We start from the raw sequence: 17,836 nt of genomic DNA on the forward strand, positions 1-17,836 counted from the left end.
CCAGATCCTAACCACTTGCTGTGTTTTAAAGAAAAAGTTTTTCCTGTCGCCTTTGATTCTTTTGCCAATCACCTTAAATCTATGCCCTCTGGTTCTTGACCCCTGCGCCAATGGGAACAGTTTCTCTCTATCTACTCTGTCCAGACCCTTCATGATTTTGAATACCTCTATCAAATCTCCTCTCAACCGTCTCTGCTCTAAGGAGAACAACCCCAGCTTCTCCAGTCTAGCCACGTAACTAAAGTCCTTCATCCCTGGAATCATTCTAGTAAATCTCCTCTGTATCCTCTCTAAGGCCTTTACATCCTTCCTAAAGTGCAGTGCCCAGAACTGGACACAATACTCCAGTTGTGGCCGAACCAGTGTTTTATAAAGTTTCATCGATACCTCCTTGCTTTTGTACTCTATGCCTCTATTTATAAAGCCCAGGATCCCTAATGCTTTCTTAACTGCTTTTTCAACCTGTCCTGCCACCTTCAGCGATTTGGGCACCTATACCCCCAGGTCTCTCTGTTCCTGCATCCCTTTTAGAATTGTGCCCTTTAGTTTATATTGTCTCTCCTCGTTCTTCCTGCCAAAATGTATCACTTCTCACTTTTCTGCGTTGAATTTCATCTGCCATGTGTCCGTACATTCTGCCAGCCTGTCTGTCCTCTTGAAGTCAATTTTTGCTTGCAAGCAAATTTTAAACTTTGTTACTTGATAACTCTGTAGTGGAAGCATTATAATTGGCAGCAATGTCTGTGGACTAGAAAAGGGCAAAAAATACAAATAGGGGCATTCTGCTGAAAAGTGAACATTTAGGTTATTGTGGCATTTGTTCATTCCAATTAATGACAACTGGAAAAGATTTCAGAGCTTCAAAACATAGTCATTTTAGTAAACCATGCAGCTGCCAATCTCAAATATTTCCAGGTCAGAGGGAGCAGTCAAGAAATTTGTTGCTCTTGACTACAGATGTTAATATTGGCACAATAATTACAGGGTCAGGTTCTGCTGTGATTGGCTGCACAGTGTAATGGCCTGCTGACATGGGCAAGTCTCGCTGCTGGAGAACGGTCAGTTTGGAATTGTGGGCCAGGTCAGTCACTGCCTTCAAAAGAACACGGAAAGTTTTTTTTAAAAAAAGATAGAAAAGTGGAGGGCAAAAAGGCCGCTGAGTGAACTTGCAGTTATCTTTAAAAGATTTTTGGTTTTTTTCCCCCAAAACTTTAATTACCAATTGTTTTGATTTAAGTAGTATTTACATATGTCTGCAGTATTTGTCATTTAACATCTGTTTGATTATGTTAAAAGTGTATATGCTGCTGCAGTGTTGAAATAGACACCAAACTACACATTTAATCAAGGTTAATGTTGCGTTTGTACTGCAGCATTAACCTTGAAGCAGATTCAATAATAACTTTCAAAAGGGAATTGGATAAATACTTGAAGGGGCAACATTTACACTGCTTTGGGGAAAGAACAGGGGAATGGGACTAATTGGATATTGCCTTCAAAGAGCGGGCATGATGGGCCAATTGGCCTCCTCCTGTGCTGTACCCACTATGATATGAATCTATGATGCATCAATTGGTTCAGTATCAGACATTTCTGACAATAGTAAGTCCTTTTTAGAGGTCTAAAAAGTCAGCTTTGCATTAGCTGATGCAGCTAATGTACAGCAACAGCACTAAGTCCATTTCATGTAGATCACACCATATGGTTTAAAGCATAATATGCCTATACTCTATAACTGTGGCATTGGTTCTATAAAATATTGGAACTAAATGCATTTTCCTAAATGTGTATTTTAAAATAAATGACCTCTCTGTTTGCTTGTTTTTTGCATTTGTCAGCTGATTGTTATGTTTGCCATAAAACTAACTTTTTTTCATGGTGTTTTGTCCTCCAGTGTTGAGTAAACTGCTATGAGAAAGAAAGATGGAACAAGAAGAGTTAAATCTGATGAATGAATACAGATACAGAAGTTATTCTGCTACAATTGATAAAGCTTTGAAAAACTTTGAATCCTCCAGTGAGTGGGCAGATCTTATCTCCTCACTGGGAAAGCTTAACAAGGTGAGTGTGTGTATTTAAACAAGAAAATTGATATGAAATACATTTTACACACCATGTTACATTACCCACAATTTGCATACTGCTCACCTTCCAAAGTCAGAGAAGCTTTTACATCTTTTGCTCATCTGGCTAGCTGAATTGTGGCCTGGACACAGGTTTTGGTGCTCATGGCGATGTCCCATGTATCCCATGCTTACTAGAGGAGGAAGATGGTTTTTAATTATCTTTAGGAAGCTATTATCATGTTAACACTGTTATGACATCCAGTGCTGGATGAACAGAAATTTCCTCCAACTTAGTAGTGGGAAGACCGAAGCCATTGTCTTCGGTCCCCGCCACAAACTTTGTACCCTGGCCACTGATTCCATCCTTCACCCTGGCCACTGTCTGAAGCTGAACCAGACAGTTCGCAACCTTGACATCCTAATTGACCCTGAGATGAGCTTCAGACCCCATATCCGCTCCATCATCAACACCGCCTACTTCCACCTCCTTAACATCGCCTGTCTCTGCCCCTGCCTCTGCTCATCTGTTGCTGAAACCCTTATCACTGCCTTTGTTGCCTCTGTTTTCTGCCATGCTGCTGAATTCCCTGTTTCAGATGTGCTGTGTGAGGGGGCAGCGAGCGGGAGCCCAAGTTACTGTTCATGGGGATGGAAGTGGAAGAAAATCCCAAATAAGAACATAAGAACATAAGAAATTGGAGCAGGAGTAGGCCAATCGGCCCCTCGAGCCTGCTCCGCCATTCAATAAGATCATGGCTGATCTGATCCCAACCACAAATCTAAAGAACACAAGAAGTCGGAGCAGGACCCGGCCACATAGCCCCTGGGCCCTCTCCGCCACCCACAGGGCATTGACCGATCCGAACTCAGCTTCATGTCCAATTTCCTGCCCGCTCCCCATAACCCCTAATTCCCTTTACTTCTAGGAAACTGTCTATTTCTGTTTTAAATTTATCTAATGATGTAGCTTCCACAGCTTCCTGGGGCAGCAAATTCCACAGACCTACCACCCTCTGAGTGAAGAAGTTTCTCCTCATCTCAGTTTTGAAAGAGCAGCCCCTTATTCTAAGATTATGCCCCCTAGTTCTAGTTTCACCCATCTTTGGGAACATCCTTACTGCATCCACCCGATCAAGACCCTTCACAATCTTATATGTTTCAATAAGATCGCCTCTCATTCTTCTGAACTCCAATGAGTAGAGTCCCAATCTACTCAACCTCTCCTCATATGTCCGCCCCCTCATCCCCGGGATTAACCGAGTGAACCTTCTTTGTACTGCCTCGAGAGCAAGTATGTCTTTTCTTAAGTATGGAGACCAAAACTGTATGCAGTATTCCAGGTGCGGTCTCACCAATACCTTATATAACTGCAGCAATACCTCCTTGTTTTTATATTCTATCCCCCTAGCAATAAAAGCCAACATTCCGTTGGCTTTCTTGATCACCTGCTGCACCTGCATACCAACTTTTTGATTTTCTTGCACGAGGACCCCCAGATCCCTTTGTACTGCAGTACTTTCCAGTCTCTCGCCATTAAGAAAATAACTTGCTCTCTGATTTTTCCTGCCAAAGTGCATAACCTCACATTTTCCAATATTATATTGCATCTGCCAAATCTCCGCCCACTCACCCAGCCTGTCTATATCCCCTTGCAGGTTTTTTATGTCCTCCTCACTCTCTACTTTCCCTCCCATCTTTGTATCATCTGCAAATTTTGATATGTTGCACTCGGTCCCCTCCTCCAAATCGTTAATATAGATTGTAAAGAGTTGGGGACCCAGCACCGACCCCTGTGGAACACCACTGGTTACTGGTTGCCAGTCCAAAAATGAACCATTTATCCCAACTCTCTGCTTCCTGTTTGATAACCAATCCTCCACCCATGCCAGAATATTACCCCCAATCCCGTGATTTTTTATCTTAAGTAATAATCTTTTATGTGGCACCTTGTCGAATGCCTTCTGGAAGTCTAAATACACTATGTCCACTGGTTCCCCTTTATCCACCCTATACGTTATATCCTCGAAGAACTCAAGCAAATTTGTCAGACATGACTTCCCCTTCATAAAGCCATGCTGACTTTGTCCTATTAAATTATGCTTATCTAAATGTTCCGTTACTGTCTCCTTAATAATAGACTCCAAAATTTTACCCACCGCAGATGTTAAGCTAACTGGCCTATAATTTCCAGCCTTCTGCCTACTACCCTTTTTAAATAACGGTGTTACATTAGCAGTTTTCCAATCTGCCGGGACCTCTCCTGAGTCCAGGGAATTTTGGAAAACTATCACCAAAGCATCCACAATCCCTACTGCCACTTCCCTCAAGACCCTAGGATGGAAGCCATCAGGTCCAGGGGATTTATCCGCCTTGAGTCCCATTATTTTACTGAGTACCATCTCCTGAGTGATTTTAATCGTATTTAGCTCCTCCCCCCCGAGAGTCCCCTGTTTGTCCAGTGTTGGGATATTCTTAGTGTCCTCTACTGTAAAGACTGAAACAAAATATTTGTTCAGCATTTTTGCCATCTCCATGTTTCCCACCATTAATTTCCCGGTCTCATCCTCTAAGGGACCTATGTTTGCCTTAGCCACCCTTTTTCTTTTTATATAACTATAGAAACTCTTGCTATCTGTTTTTATATTTTTTGCTAATTTCTTTTCATAATCTAACTTCCCTTTCTTAATCAATCCTTTAGTTACTTTTTGCTGTCTTTTGAAGAATTCCCAATCTTCTATCCTCCCACTAAGTTTGGCTACCTTATATGTCCTTGTTTTTAGTCGGATACTATCCTTGCTCTTTTTAAAGTAAATCTGGAGGCAGCACATATCACAAGGTTTCACTGAAATTTTGTAATACATCATGCTATAAAAATATACAAAGTGTATACTTATGGTGTGTGAACTTGTTTGTTTAGTTTGGAAGAGAGTAAGGTGAAGGAAAGCAGTAAATGCAATGAAAAGTGTCTGTAATGTGTTTCCAAAAAAAAAAAAATAATTTCAGAAGATAAGCTGTGTTTCATTGCACATTTCTGCAGTGTAATCAGAGTGAAGTTCAGTTTAGCTTACTGTATTAGGCACAGTAGTGACATTAAAAGAAATATGTATTTACAACTTATCTGGGTGTGGTTCAAAATGTTTCTAATTCAACAGTAATAAGGGTCTGAAAAGGAAGAAACATCAGGATTGGTGTTTGCCTTGCAGGGGCCCCGTGCAAAGTTTCGGTTTGGGGCCCCTACATTGATTAAAGTCAAGATCTTTAAACTTACTATTGGTTCTGTTCGGGGCCCCGTGCAATTTTGCGGGTTCCACAGTCCTAATGCTGCCCCTGAGGAACATCCATTGCACAGGTCAGCAGCCAGTGGTTAACGGTCTTCACTGTCAAAAGTTAAGGCCCTGAACTGTGAAGATGCATGTTGAAATCCCTCTTGGCTAAAGATCGGATAACTGAGATGGGTCGTTTGCATTGCTGTAGAAGAATAGTACTAAGCATTCTGGTACAGTTTAACCCACTGTGACAGGCATTCTAATTTTAAATTGCAGTCAGCATAGAGATGCCTGTAGCACTCAACCCAATTTTTCTCTCTTGGTCATCAGATTTGCTCAAGTACAAGTGTGAGATATGTACCGGTTTAAATTTTGCTTGTGAAAATAAATGGGTTAAATTAAATGGGTCAACTGCTCTGATAAAGTAGTAGAGTGGAATTTCAGACAAAGGCATCAATTATTTGATTTCCCACAGGTAAATTTGAAGGCAAAAGATCAAAGTCAGATTGTACGTGACTAGTGCAAGGGATAGGCTTATGGTCAAATGATGATTTCTTGAGCTCTTATAGAGAAAAAAAAATTGCATCATTGAAGGGCAGGTAAAAGTTTTTAAATTTATAAATGGTAAAATTATTGCCTTTCTTAATAGATCGTAACATTTTTGATATGTAAGCACATTCTTTGAAACCTAATTTTAAGTGATACTCCAGTTTCACAAAATTTAATCCAGCACCAATCTCTCTCCTGTATTTTCTTTTTTTCTAATGGAGCTCATCTGATGAACAAAAAGGGAATTTGACTCGGTGCTACTTCTGACCGTCAATTTTTTAAAGCCCATTGCTGTGCACTGAGGTTCAGCAAAAGGCCCACTCCTACTCCTCTACAAGATTGCAAAAGACTTATCTCTGTTATCCTTATTGATAAATGCAATTCTTTTTTTGAAGTCTTCCAGATCTCGAAATATGTTAATCCCACACGTTTCTCCAACTAAGTGAGTGGGCAGGTGACCAGGACCCATGTCTCCTGCTAACGTCACAATGCAACTGGTGGCTGGGAGATTTCTGCAAGACTGCCTTTGGCTGTCTTTATGCTTCCCTCTCCCTCCTGCCCCTCCTCCTCCTGCCCCTCCTCCTCCTCTTTCCCCCCCCCCCCCCCCGCCCTCCCGACCCCCACCACCCCAGATTAGACCATTATCTTGCATTGTGGGATTGGAAGAGTGAGTCAGTGCTATCAATGAATCAGAAAACCCTGGCACCTTAGCACCTAGGGACTGCGTTGCTCAAGTCTTTCTATACCTCGTAGGCAATTAATCTCTGGCCCATCCTTTTAAATCGATCCGACCCTCCTGCCAAGGAATTATATCAAGTCTGTCTGCTGAATGTGCAGAACTGTGTATTTATCAGCAAGCACCTTATAACATGGTTCAGGAATGGAGCACAATTGATGCACTTTCGATTAAACCTGGGTGGGGGTGTGGAATTTCTGAATCAACTTTAGTGAAGTGAATTAATTTTTATTCACTCAAACGCAGTCTCACAATAAACTGAGTAAAAGATGATGCTGTGGGTTACTACCATGCAAACACAATGCTTTTATTTTAAACAGGTTAATATTTCAGTTAGAATAACAGAAAAATAATTTAATACAAATGAGTTAAGTGTTCATAGGGTAGTATTGTGCAATATAATTTCTAGGCTGTGGCCTTTTACAAGCCTTCATTACAATGGACACTTCTGAAAAACTGACACCACTGCCCTAAACTAATTATTAACAACATAGGAACAGGAGCAGGTCATTCAGCCCCTGGAGCCTGTTCTGCCATTCACTTGGATCGTACCCCAACTCCAGTTATCTGTCTTTGATCCATATCCCTTGACACCCTTACCTAATAAAAAATCTGTCGATCTCAGTCTTGAACATTTCAATTGTCCCAGCATCCAGTCAATTGGGGGAGAGAATTGCATATTTCCACTATCCTTCGTGTGAACAAGCGCTTCTTGCTTTCACTCCTGAATGGCCTAGCTCTATTTTTAAGATTGTGCCCCCTGGTCCTGGATTTCCCCCACTAGAGGCAATAGCTTCTCTGAATTTACTCTTACTAAATCCCTTTATCATTTTAAACAATTAGATCACCCCTCAATTGTCTAGACTCAAGGGAATACAAACCAACTTTATGCAACCTGTCCTCATAATTATGAATCTGTGCCGTATCCACCCCAAGGCCAATATGTCCTTCCTGAGGTGCAGTGCTTAAAACTGAATACAGTAGTCCAGATGATGTCTGTCCAAGGCTTTGAACAACCGAAGCATTACTTCCTCCCCTTTGTATTCCAGTTCCCTTGAGATAAAGGCCAACATCCCATTAGCCTTTTTGTACATGTATACTCGCTTTTGTTAATTTTTATACCTGGCCACCCAAATCCCTTTGCTTCTCACAGTTCCTATTCTCTTGTCATTAAGGAAATATTTTGATTTGTCTTTCTTGAATCCAATCCAAAGTAATCTGGAATGCACTGCCTGAAAGGGTGGTCATGATGTGGAGATGCCGGTGATGGACTGAGGTTGACAATTGTAAACAATTTTACAACACCAAGTTATAGTCCAACAAATTTATTTTAAATTTCACAAGCTTTCGGAGGCTTCCTCCTTCCTCAGGTGAATGTTGTGGAAATGAAATCTTCGAATCCTTCGCATTTATAAATCACAGAACAATGCCTGGTGATTACTGCCCGTTGCCAAGGCAATCACAGTGAGCAGACAGAGAGATGTCACCTACAAGGCCAACGAATATACAAACCCCCCAAAAAAAAGAGAGAGAGAGACAGAGACATCCGGAAGGAAGATAGCAAATGACCCGTTGTATTAAAAACAGATAACATTTGTTCACTGCTGGGGTTACGTGTAGTGTGACATGAACCCAAGATCCCGGTTGAGGCCGTCCTCATGGGTGCGGAACTTGGCTATCAATTTCTGCTCGACAATTTTGCGTTGTCGTGTGTCTCGAAGGCCGCCTTGGAGTATGCTTACCTGAAGGTCGATGGCTGAATGTCCATGACTGCTGAAGTGTTCCCCGACAGGGAGAGAACCCTCCTGTCTGGCGATTGTTGCGCGGTGTCCGTTCATCCGTTGTCGCAGCGTCTGCATGGTCTCTCCAATGTACCATGCTCTGGGACATCCTTTCCTGCAACGTATGAGGTAGACAACGTTGGCCGAGTCACAGGAGTATGAACCATGTACCTGGTGGGTAGTGTCCTCTCGTGTGGTGGTGGCCCATTAATTTAGTGTGCCTATGTCCCTTTGTAGCTTTCTGCTTCCATCTTATATAACTTACTTGTCATCTGCAAACTTGGATGTACAACTCTCTATTCCTTCATCCAGGTCATTGATCTATATATGATGAAAAGCTGAGGCTCCAGTATGGATCCCTTGGGAATACCACTTACCACATCCTGGCAATCAATGTGCATTTCCTTTATCCTAACTCTGTCTCCTACTTCTCAACCAATTACTAACCTGTGTCACAAGGTTACCTCCAATTCCGTGCGGTTTCATTTTTGCTGCTAATCTCTTGGCCAGAATCTTATCAAATGCCTTTGGAAAGTCCATATAAGCAACATCCACAGACGCTCCCATATCCATTGTGTTAAGTGACCTCAAAAAATTCAACTAGATTGATCAGGCAGGATCTACTCTTCATAAATCCATGCTGACTCTATTTGATCAACATGTACTTGTCCAAGTGCTCAGTCACACTGTCCTTGATAGATCCAATAACTTCCCCACAACTGACATTAAACAACAACAACTTTCAATTATATAGTGCCTAATGTAGAAAATTATCCCGTGGCATGTCAGAGGCTTAATCAGACCAAGATTGACACCCAGCCAAAGAAAAAGAAATATTAGGAGGGGTGACCAAAAGCTTGATCAAAGTGGTGGATTTTAAGGAGGAGATGCAAGTGGAGAGGTTTAGTAAGGGAGTTCGAGTGTGGAGCCTAGGCGGCTTAAGGCATGGAAGGTCAAAGGGAGGGAGAGATGCAAAAGAAGTCTGAGTCGGATGAATGGAGAGCTCTGATGGGGTTGGAGGGAGGGAAAATGTTAGAGATTGGGAGGGGCAAGGCTGTGAAGGGGATTAAAAAATGAGGATGAGAATTTTAAATTGGTGGCATTGGACCGAGAGCCAATGTAGGTCAGCAAGTTCAGGAATAACAGGCAAACGGGGCTTAGTGTGGGATAGATTACAGATAGAATAACAATACAGTATATTAAGAAAACTTGTGTACCATCAGTTTGGATTGTAAATTTGGTAAGTTTCCACTTTCCAGAAACTTTGATTGAATTGTTCTAATAAGAGGAGTAAGTACACTTCACACCTACACTTGTGAACAGCTGGTATGGCATACACCACCTGTGAAACATCCTGTGACTGGTGTTCATTAGGATTTTCCTGTTTGGATCTGTTAAGGATCAGAAGGGAGTAAAATTTTCTCAGGCACCAATTAGTTTTCTGCAGCCAAACGCGTTCCTGCAGTTAGCTGGGAACTGGTAGCTGCAGCATAACATCTGGCCATGAAATGGTTTGATCTATTGTTTAAAATTAAATTCTTCGCGTCCACCTTGGGGGAGGGGTGCGTTCCAAATAAATGGGTGACAATTTCCACGCACCTGTTAATTTGGTGTTTCTAGAAAGGGCTTGGTATACGCTCATCTTTCCCCCTCCTGACAGGTTACACATGTCGATGACACCATTTTGCTCCTTTTTCGTATTTACATCCAGTAGTAAACACAGGAGCCATTCCTGAACACTGGTAGATGGCAAATGTTGCTTTTGATATTCAAAAATGAATGAGACTTGTATCCAGGAATTGTTGACAAGTTAGTCTGATGCTCTTATAGGTATGATGCTCAAAAGCATTTTGTGAGGCACTGTCCATGATCATTTGGAGAATGTAGAAGTTATAAGAAACGGCATGGACAAATGCCCCCTTGGCATTAGTGTTGCTACAAATGCCGGCCTGGCTTCAGCAGCAGTGTAGTAAGTGTGGAGGCCCTACTACTGCTGAAGCAGTGGAGAAGCACCTTGATTTAGTGTTTACCTGCTCCTCCAAGGTGATTGTATAAGGTGCCGATTTTTTTCTGGCTGACCTGTACAGACTTGCCCTGCCAGCTGGGAAAGTCCTGGGGCAGAAGGCAAAACATCCACTTCACCTTTCCCCATTACCAGAATGTAAGTGGGGTGGGTTCCACAGTTGTAACCCACAGAACTGCTCCTACTTAAAGCGGTTCTATAATATTAGAGACTATTTCAAGCAATGTTGTGTCTGATGATTTCTATTGGAATCCTTTTGAGGAAGCAACTAAATTAGTGGATGCTTCAGTGGGTATAATATCGATTTTTCAGAAGGGTTTTAATGAAGTTAATATTATTTGAATGTAAATGTAGAACAGAAGTATTGATTTTTTTTTAGATTTTTTTTGAGTTTCATTGTTGCTTATGTCTGTAGGCACTTCCCTGTTGCCAGTTCTGTTCATGTCACTGATGGGGTATTCGATCAAAACAGGCACATGTGTACTTAAGAGGTTCAAAACAGGGTCACCATTAACTTTTAAATAGTAGATAATTTACCTTTTGCTATTGGAAATTATTACCTAGTTACTGGCACTTTATGTAGAGTGCAAAGTTCAGCTGGCAAGATTGGAGTTATACAGCAGACTGTGAGTAGCTGTAATTTGCACTCTGCCCTGTGAGGAAAAGCAGCGTTTTAATCTGATCACAAATAAGAAACCATCTATCTTCAGACAGTTTGCAAAACATCTAGAGTTAAAATGGAAATCACTTCCCTTACCAAAACTGAACGTGAATCTGTTCAGCATCAGCCCATAAAGACCCTGGTCATTCCAGTAATCCCAGCTAGTGACTTGGTCTTCTCTTCAGGAGCAAGCTACTGAGTTAACCTGCCTTTACAAAGGAAAATCCAGTGGCCTGGTAACCAGGAACAGTCCCAATTTTGAATGGCCTAGGCTTGTTGACTTCTATATTCAATATCTTGTATCTATTTAATAGTCAGGGTGTGTTTTATTATCTTGAGTCCATAGAATGTGTATTTTCTACCTTGTATTTTGTTTAGTATGACTTTTTGATTTTAATTAAATTGATCAAAAAAAATTGCTCAAAATTTCCTTTTTTGTGAGAAAATCAATGGTCCTAATACTGACACCAGAGGGCACCACTGTTCATATCCCTCCATTCCAAAAAAATCTATTAGCCACTTGACCAATTTGCTGTCCATGGCGATCCACACTCACTTTAATTTGGTGTGCCTTTAATTTTATCAACATGCCTCCTGTTCCGCCATTATAATTTCTGTACCTTTTGATTAGGAATGGGGGGGCCGGGGTTATGTGGAAGAAATTAATTTATCTCTAGTCTTGCCACCTCTCTCCTCTCCTTCACCCAAGAGACATTTTAGAAGGGATGCTATTTGAAAAATTTTCTAAGTTTAACTTATAGTTTGTATTTTGTGATCTAATAATTTGCTACCTTTTTTGAAATGTTAAGTGTTGCTGTGTTAATGTTCAATCTTCTGTATCTGCAGGCACTCCAGAGCAATTTGAAGTATTCCCTCCTACCAAAGCGTCTGATCATTGGCAAAAGACTTGCGCAATGCTTACATCCGGCTCTTCCCAGTGGTGTCCACCTGAAGGCACTGGAAACTTATGAAGTCATATTTAAAATAATCGGAACCAAATGGCTGGCCAAGGACTTGTTCTTTTACAGGTGCAGTAGATAAAGACTTGTACAAAAAGCAGCTGATGTTTTTTTCTCCAGCTCATGAACAGTTTTTGAGCAAATTGTTTATTTGGTGGTGTTGTAAACTTTAACGCTGACGCAGCCTGTAGATTTGTATAATTAAAAATTTAATTTCTATGTATATGGGGAATGTACTTGCGCCTGAGGACCTGCATCCATTTAAAAAGCATGTTCTCCCTCTCTGCATTTACTCACGCTGTGCACAGTGATGCATACCTCGGCCAAGTTTAACAAGAAAATTATTGTTTTGTTCTTGTAGCTCGGGCCTGTTTCCTTTGCTGGGCAATGCAGCTATGTCTGTGAAGCCAGTGCTTCTTGGGCTGTACGAGAAGTACTACCTCCCACTACATAAATCCTTAAATCCCAGTCTTCAAGCCTTCATCACAGGACTGCTACCAGGGCTGGAGGAGGGATCAGAGATTTATGAGAGGTGAGGTAAACTACTGTTGTTTGAGTGTGATGTGTATTTCACCATTTCTTGCTCTTTTGAGCTCTTTGGAAACTGATGTGTCCGTTTGTTTTGTATTTCAACTTTGTGGGTTCAGTTTGGAAAAGAATTGGGTAATGGTGCGGGGCTTTAAAGGAGCTACGTGTTATCTGATTATTAAAGCAGTTCATGGCTAAATATACAAATTCTGGTTGGACTAACTCTTTAATAATAAAATGAAGTCCTCTCGACTTGGATTCAGATCCAGCCCAGACTGATGAGAAACATCTCTTCTGTCTGTTAGCTATCAAATAAATGCCCTTTGTAAAATTAGTTTAAGCAACCTCAGCCCAATTCCCAGTAAGCATAGGTGCACAACACAAGACTACCCTAACTTAACAGCCTCATCAGAGGCCATGAGAATAGCTGGTATAGGAGATGGAAAAATGTTACACTAGTCCATTAGAGGGGAGCTCTTCTAGGATGTGGACTAAGGCACATTGTTGGGTAGGGTAGAGTGAATTTTACTTTGCACCTAGTCATGCAATACCTGATGCTTGTTACGAAGGGGATCCTGTTACTGGAAAATGCTAGTGGTGAACATTTCAATAATTCCTTTGTTTATGGGCCACAGAACTTACCAAAAAGTTTTCAAGCGTTGACTTAGTTTATCACGTGTCAATCATCAGAGTTTATGGTACAGTTTGTGTGAAAATTTGTCACTTTGTCATGAAATCATTGTATTCTTTACACATATCATGTGATGGATAATGTATGTCTTCCTTCTCCAGCATGTCTCTTCAAATTAAAATGAAACTGGCCTGTTGCTATCTATTACAATATTTGCTGTCTTGAGACCAGTAGAAAATTTGGTTGATGGCGGATAGATTCGGAAAGAAGCCTTTGATGAAATACAGTTGCACAACTGCTGGCAGCTTTTGTTGGACTGATGCTGTTGCAATGTGGGGTACTATTCAATATTTAATCAGATTGTGTGGATTATTTTAATTCTACCTAATACTTCTCAGACACTTCTTTTAAGCATGAAAAAATCCAAGTTTCTCAAGTCTTTCCTGATAATTCAGAGCTCTAATACTAAATAAAAAATTTGAAGGAATCATTCCTTAAATTAAGATTAGAAATGTCAGTGTTTGATGCCTTCTTGTTCCATGTGATGGAAATTGTTGGGGTCTCCAGCTCAGAGAGGGTGATGGTCTGCTGTTCTGTGATGTATGTTTTTTTGTTTGGTAAATTGGGATTTAAGAAATATTGGGTCAACTGAAGAGCTGACATCTGTCAAGTGTTAAAACAATAAATAAAGCAGTTTAGTGCTGTGCATTCATCAGCACTGGGATAGTAACTTATTTGGCATTTACAATCTTGGTATAATCCCAGCACTGATGAATGCACAACATTAAACTGTTTTATTTAGAATTTCAATCCATGATAGACTTGTATGAGTCACCTGTAATGTTCCTGAATTTGAGGTCAATACCAAGCCATTAAGTAAATGCACTAACATTTGCAGACTGTGCCAAATGTCATGGGACCAAACCTCCAGGAATGGGTCCAACCATAGTTGGCAACCCTACCCTAAAGGACACAATGTATAAAACAAAGGAGGAATTAAATTCCCAACTGAATTTAATTTATTATCTCAAATAGTAGAATCCAGTTCTCTTGTCGGCTCAGTGGCTGAATGTACTGTATTGTGTAGTGTTGTATCACACAAGACCAGAAGTCTCATTTTCGATTTCCTGTTTTTGCTGAGTTAACTGATCTCAGTCAGGATAAAACTAGGGATGCTACAATTAGCCTCATTGCCCCCAGGCTAGGGAAGTGGGGGGGGGGGGGCAGGGAATCAGAAAGGGTTCTTCTGATTCCAACTCACTACCCTGCATTTGGGAGGATTTCAAGTGAGAACTTGTTCAGGCTTATTTGTGATGCCCCCACATAGAGGAATAGACTGCAAACACTTGCCAATTATGCTCAAGAGGTGAAGAAAGGCATAATTTGGGTATAGTGACAAAGGATTGACTGTCTGTGGAACCATACCACAGCAGGAGTCGTGATACCCCAGCATTGGGAGAGAAGGGGAGGAACGATTGCAAATTCAAAAAAAAGGATGTTGCCTTCTGTGCTGTGTGACCAATGGACATTGTGGTTAGTGCTGCTCATATTCGGAGACCAAACTCTTGCGATATACAGTAGCAGGTGGGAGTCGATTTTATAGGCCAATATTTTATGCAAATAAATCCTTTAGATGTGTTAAGTGATCCATTTAAGCAGATAATGTTGACTTGGAAAACAGGAAAATTGTAAAGCTCTGCACAATTCATTTGGACGTACTGTAAAAATGCACCTGTATTCTAAAGAATTGTCACAACTATTGTTATAAGGGGTGACATCCAGGCACCCCTTTTTTACCAGGTGGTATGCATTAAAACTGTTGTGTTGATCTCCCCTCTTTTCAAGCAATGCCATGAAAGGGATCAGTGGTGTTCACAGCCCAATATCCCTGGTGTCTTTGCAATGAGGTGCAAATTTACCGATAACTTGCTAATATTTGGGATGATGTCCTGGTTTAGGTGAATAAATTCATCTGGGTTGCATTTTGTAGTCAATGAAAACATCAGGTTTCATTCTATATATAGGCATAACTGAGCATACTCACTGTGTAACCTCAACTCCTGCCTTCCCTTCAACCAGATGCAGAGCTAATCTTGCACTGCATATCCAGTGTTTCCCTAGCAATCACACTGCCACTTAGGACTTAGTGACCTAAATGGGCCAATTAAAACACTTGGTCACTGCACTGACTGCTAAGGTGATAGTGGTGCAGTCGGCTACATTTCTCTCTCAGCTCTGAGAACATGACGTTATCTGTTAATGATGCTCCATCACCTTTTAGTCCTCTGAAAATACACTTTGTTTTTATTCCTATTTTAAGCTTTTAAAACAACTTTTGTTTGTACCCATGGTGTAAACAGAAAAGTTGTTGGGTTTGATAATTATTGAATAAGCGAGAGTTCTGAACAAGTACCCTGCATGTCTGCAAGAAAGATGAATTCCTCTGTGACTCACCATCCAAAGCATTGTTGTTCTAAGGCGCTTTGGAACTAACTTTCTCTCTAGCTATACCCTGTCTTTAGGTGTAAATGGGGCGGTTGCAGGATGAAAATTGTGAAAGAAAAAGTCCGGCGCACTGAACTCTGGAAGTCTGCCTGTTCTGAGTTTTAGGTGGAGATTGGTTCAGGCAGCTGGATTTCCTACTCCCCCCCCCCCCCCCCCCCCCCCCCCCCCTCGCCAGTTGTATTGAGGCCTGACCATGAATATCAAGGAGAGCATCATGCTGACATCATGAGGCAGGCGGAATGGATGCCCCACTTGCCTGATGTAGAAAAGATGGTGATGAAAAAAATCAACCCCCTGACTTCCCCCCCCCCCCCCCCCCCGTTTCCTCCCTCAATGTCATGATCCAGAACACAAAACCAGAAGAATTAGCAGTTGGTTTTAAAAGCAAACTGTATATGTGGCTGTCTGGCAGAAGATTGCTGGCATTATCTATTCATGGGATTCAATTGACAAAGAAGTCAATCAAGCTTTGTGTTTTGTCATGATCTGAAACCCCTCGTTTGGATCACTGCCTTGAAATCTGCATAGTGTTGGTACTTAATTTGTGTTGAAGTCAAACATTTTAAGCTGCTTCTTTTTTTCCTTCTCTATTTTTAAATGAAGAACGGACATCTTGCTGCAGAAGCTGATTCTGGTAGTGGGCCAAGAGGTATTCTATGGAGCTCTGTGGGGCAGTGTCATGGTCAGCCCTTCCATACGCCTCCCTGCTTCACTCTTTATTGTCAACCACATTAATCGATCTGTGTACAGAAAAGAGCAGAAGTATATGTTTGGCGCAGACCCTCGCCTTGCGGTAAGTCCATTAATGCAATCCAACCCCTGTTATTTTTATATTGTTTCTGTGTTGCTTTATTTTTTTGGCCATGTGATCTTTGGAAGAGTGGGAAGGTGGTGTTGACTGAACTGAAGTTGTTTGCTAGCATTGCCACCAATGATTTATATTTGAGGAGTTTGGGAATGATAATGATTTGGACTTGAATGTGGGGGGCTTGTTCAAGAAGTTTACAGATGATTGGCCGTGTGGTTGATAGTGAGGAGGAAAGCTGTAGACTGCAGGAAGATATCAATGGAGTAGTCAGGTGGGCCAGAAAGTGGCAAATGGAATTCAATCCAGAGAAATATGAGGTAATGCCTTTTGGGGAGGGCAAACAAGGCAAGGGAGTACACAATAAATGGGAGGATACTGAGGTGTAGAGGAAGTGAGGGACCTTGGACTGCATATCCACAGATCCCTGAAGGCAGCAGGACAGGTAGATAAGGTTGGTCAAGGCGGCATATGGAATACTTTCCTTTATTAGCCAAGGCATAGAATGTAAGAGCAGGGAGGTTAGGCCACAGCTTGAGTACTGCGTACCGTTCTGGTCACTACATTACAGGAAAGATTGGATCGCACTAGGGAGGGTACGGAGGCGATTTATGAGGATGTTGCCCGGACTGGAGAATTTTAGCTATGAGGAAAGATTGGATAGGCTGGGGTTGTTTTCCTTGGAACAGAGGGGGCTGAGGGGTGATTTAATTGAAGTGTACAAAATTATGAGGGGCCTAGATAGAGTGGATAGGAAGGACATATTTCCTTTAGCACAGAGGTCAATAACCAGGGGGCATAGATTAAAGGTGATTGGTAGAAGGATTAGAGGGGAGCTGAGGAAAAATGTTTTCACCCAGGGGGTGGTAGGGGTCTGGAACTCACTGCCTGAGAGGGTGGTGGAGGCAGAAACCCTCAACTCATTTTAAAAAGTACCTGGATGTGCACCTGAAGTGCTGTAACCTACGTGGCTACGGACCAAGTGCTGGAAAGTGGGATTCGGCTGGGTGGCTCATTTTTGGCTGGCATGGACACGATGGGCCTAATGGCCGCCTCCTGTGCTGTAAATTTTCTGATTCTAGGAAGTCAGCCGATCTCAGCTCCTGCAGCAGTGTGAACATTACAATTAATCTCCGAAATTATTGGAATGAAAGTCATGCAGATTTTGTGGAAGGTCACGTGATCTGCCCCGCTAGATCACCGTTCAGACGCTGAGGACTAAAACCCAGTGTAGTCAATTTTGACTCTCCATTCAATGTTCGAGACTGACACCATAATGGTTAATAGCCCTATGACTTTATTTAGCACAAGTAAGAATCAATACAT

At 41.6% G+C, this 17,836-nt stretch overlaps 1 protein-coding gene across 2 annotated transcripts in view; it reads left to right on the plus strand.

Annotated features, from left to right (window-relative positions):
- The window catches only part of dop1b (DOP1 leucine zipper like protein B), a 110,368-nt gene that overhangs the window by 28,981 nt on the left and 63,551 nt on the right, over positions 1-17,836 (plus strand). For both annotated transcript variants that reach the window (XM_067993267.1, XM_067993269.1), the window contains exons 2-5: positions 1,895-2,061; positions 11,929-12,110; positions 12,403-12,573; positions 16,309-16,498. In XM_067993267.1, the coding sequence (XP_067849368.1) occupies positions 1,924-2,061; positions 11,929-12,110; positions 12,403-12,573; positions 16,309-16,498 (681 nt within the window). In that variant the 5' untranslated portion in view covers positions 1,895-1,923. The remainder of the gene's footprint in view (positions 1-1,894; positions 2,062-11,928; positions 12,111-12,402; positions 12,574-16,308; positions 16,499-17,836) is intronic.

This window comes from Heptranchias perlo, chromosome 11, assembly GCF_035084215.1.
Source record: "Heptranchias perlo isolate sHepPer1 chromosome 11, sHepPer1.hap1, whole genome shotgun sequence".
Taxonomy (NCBI): Eukaryota; Metazoa; Chordata; class Chondrichthyes; order Hexanchiformes; family Hexanchidae; genus Heptranchias; species Heptranchias perlo.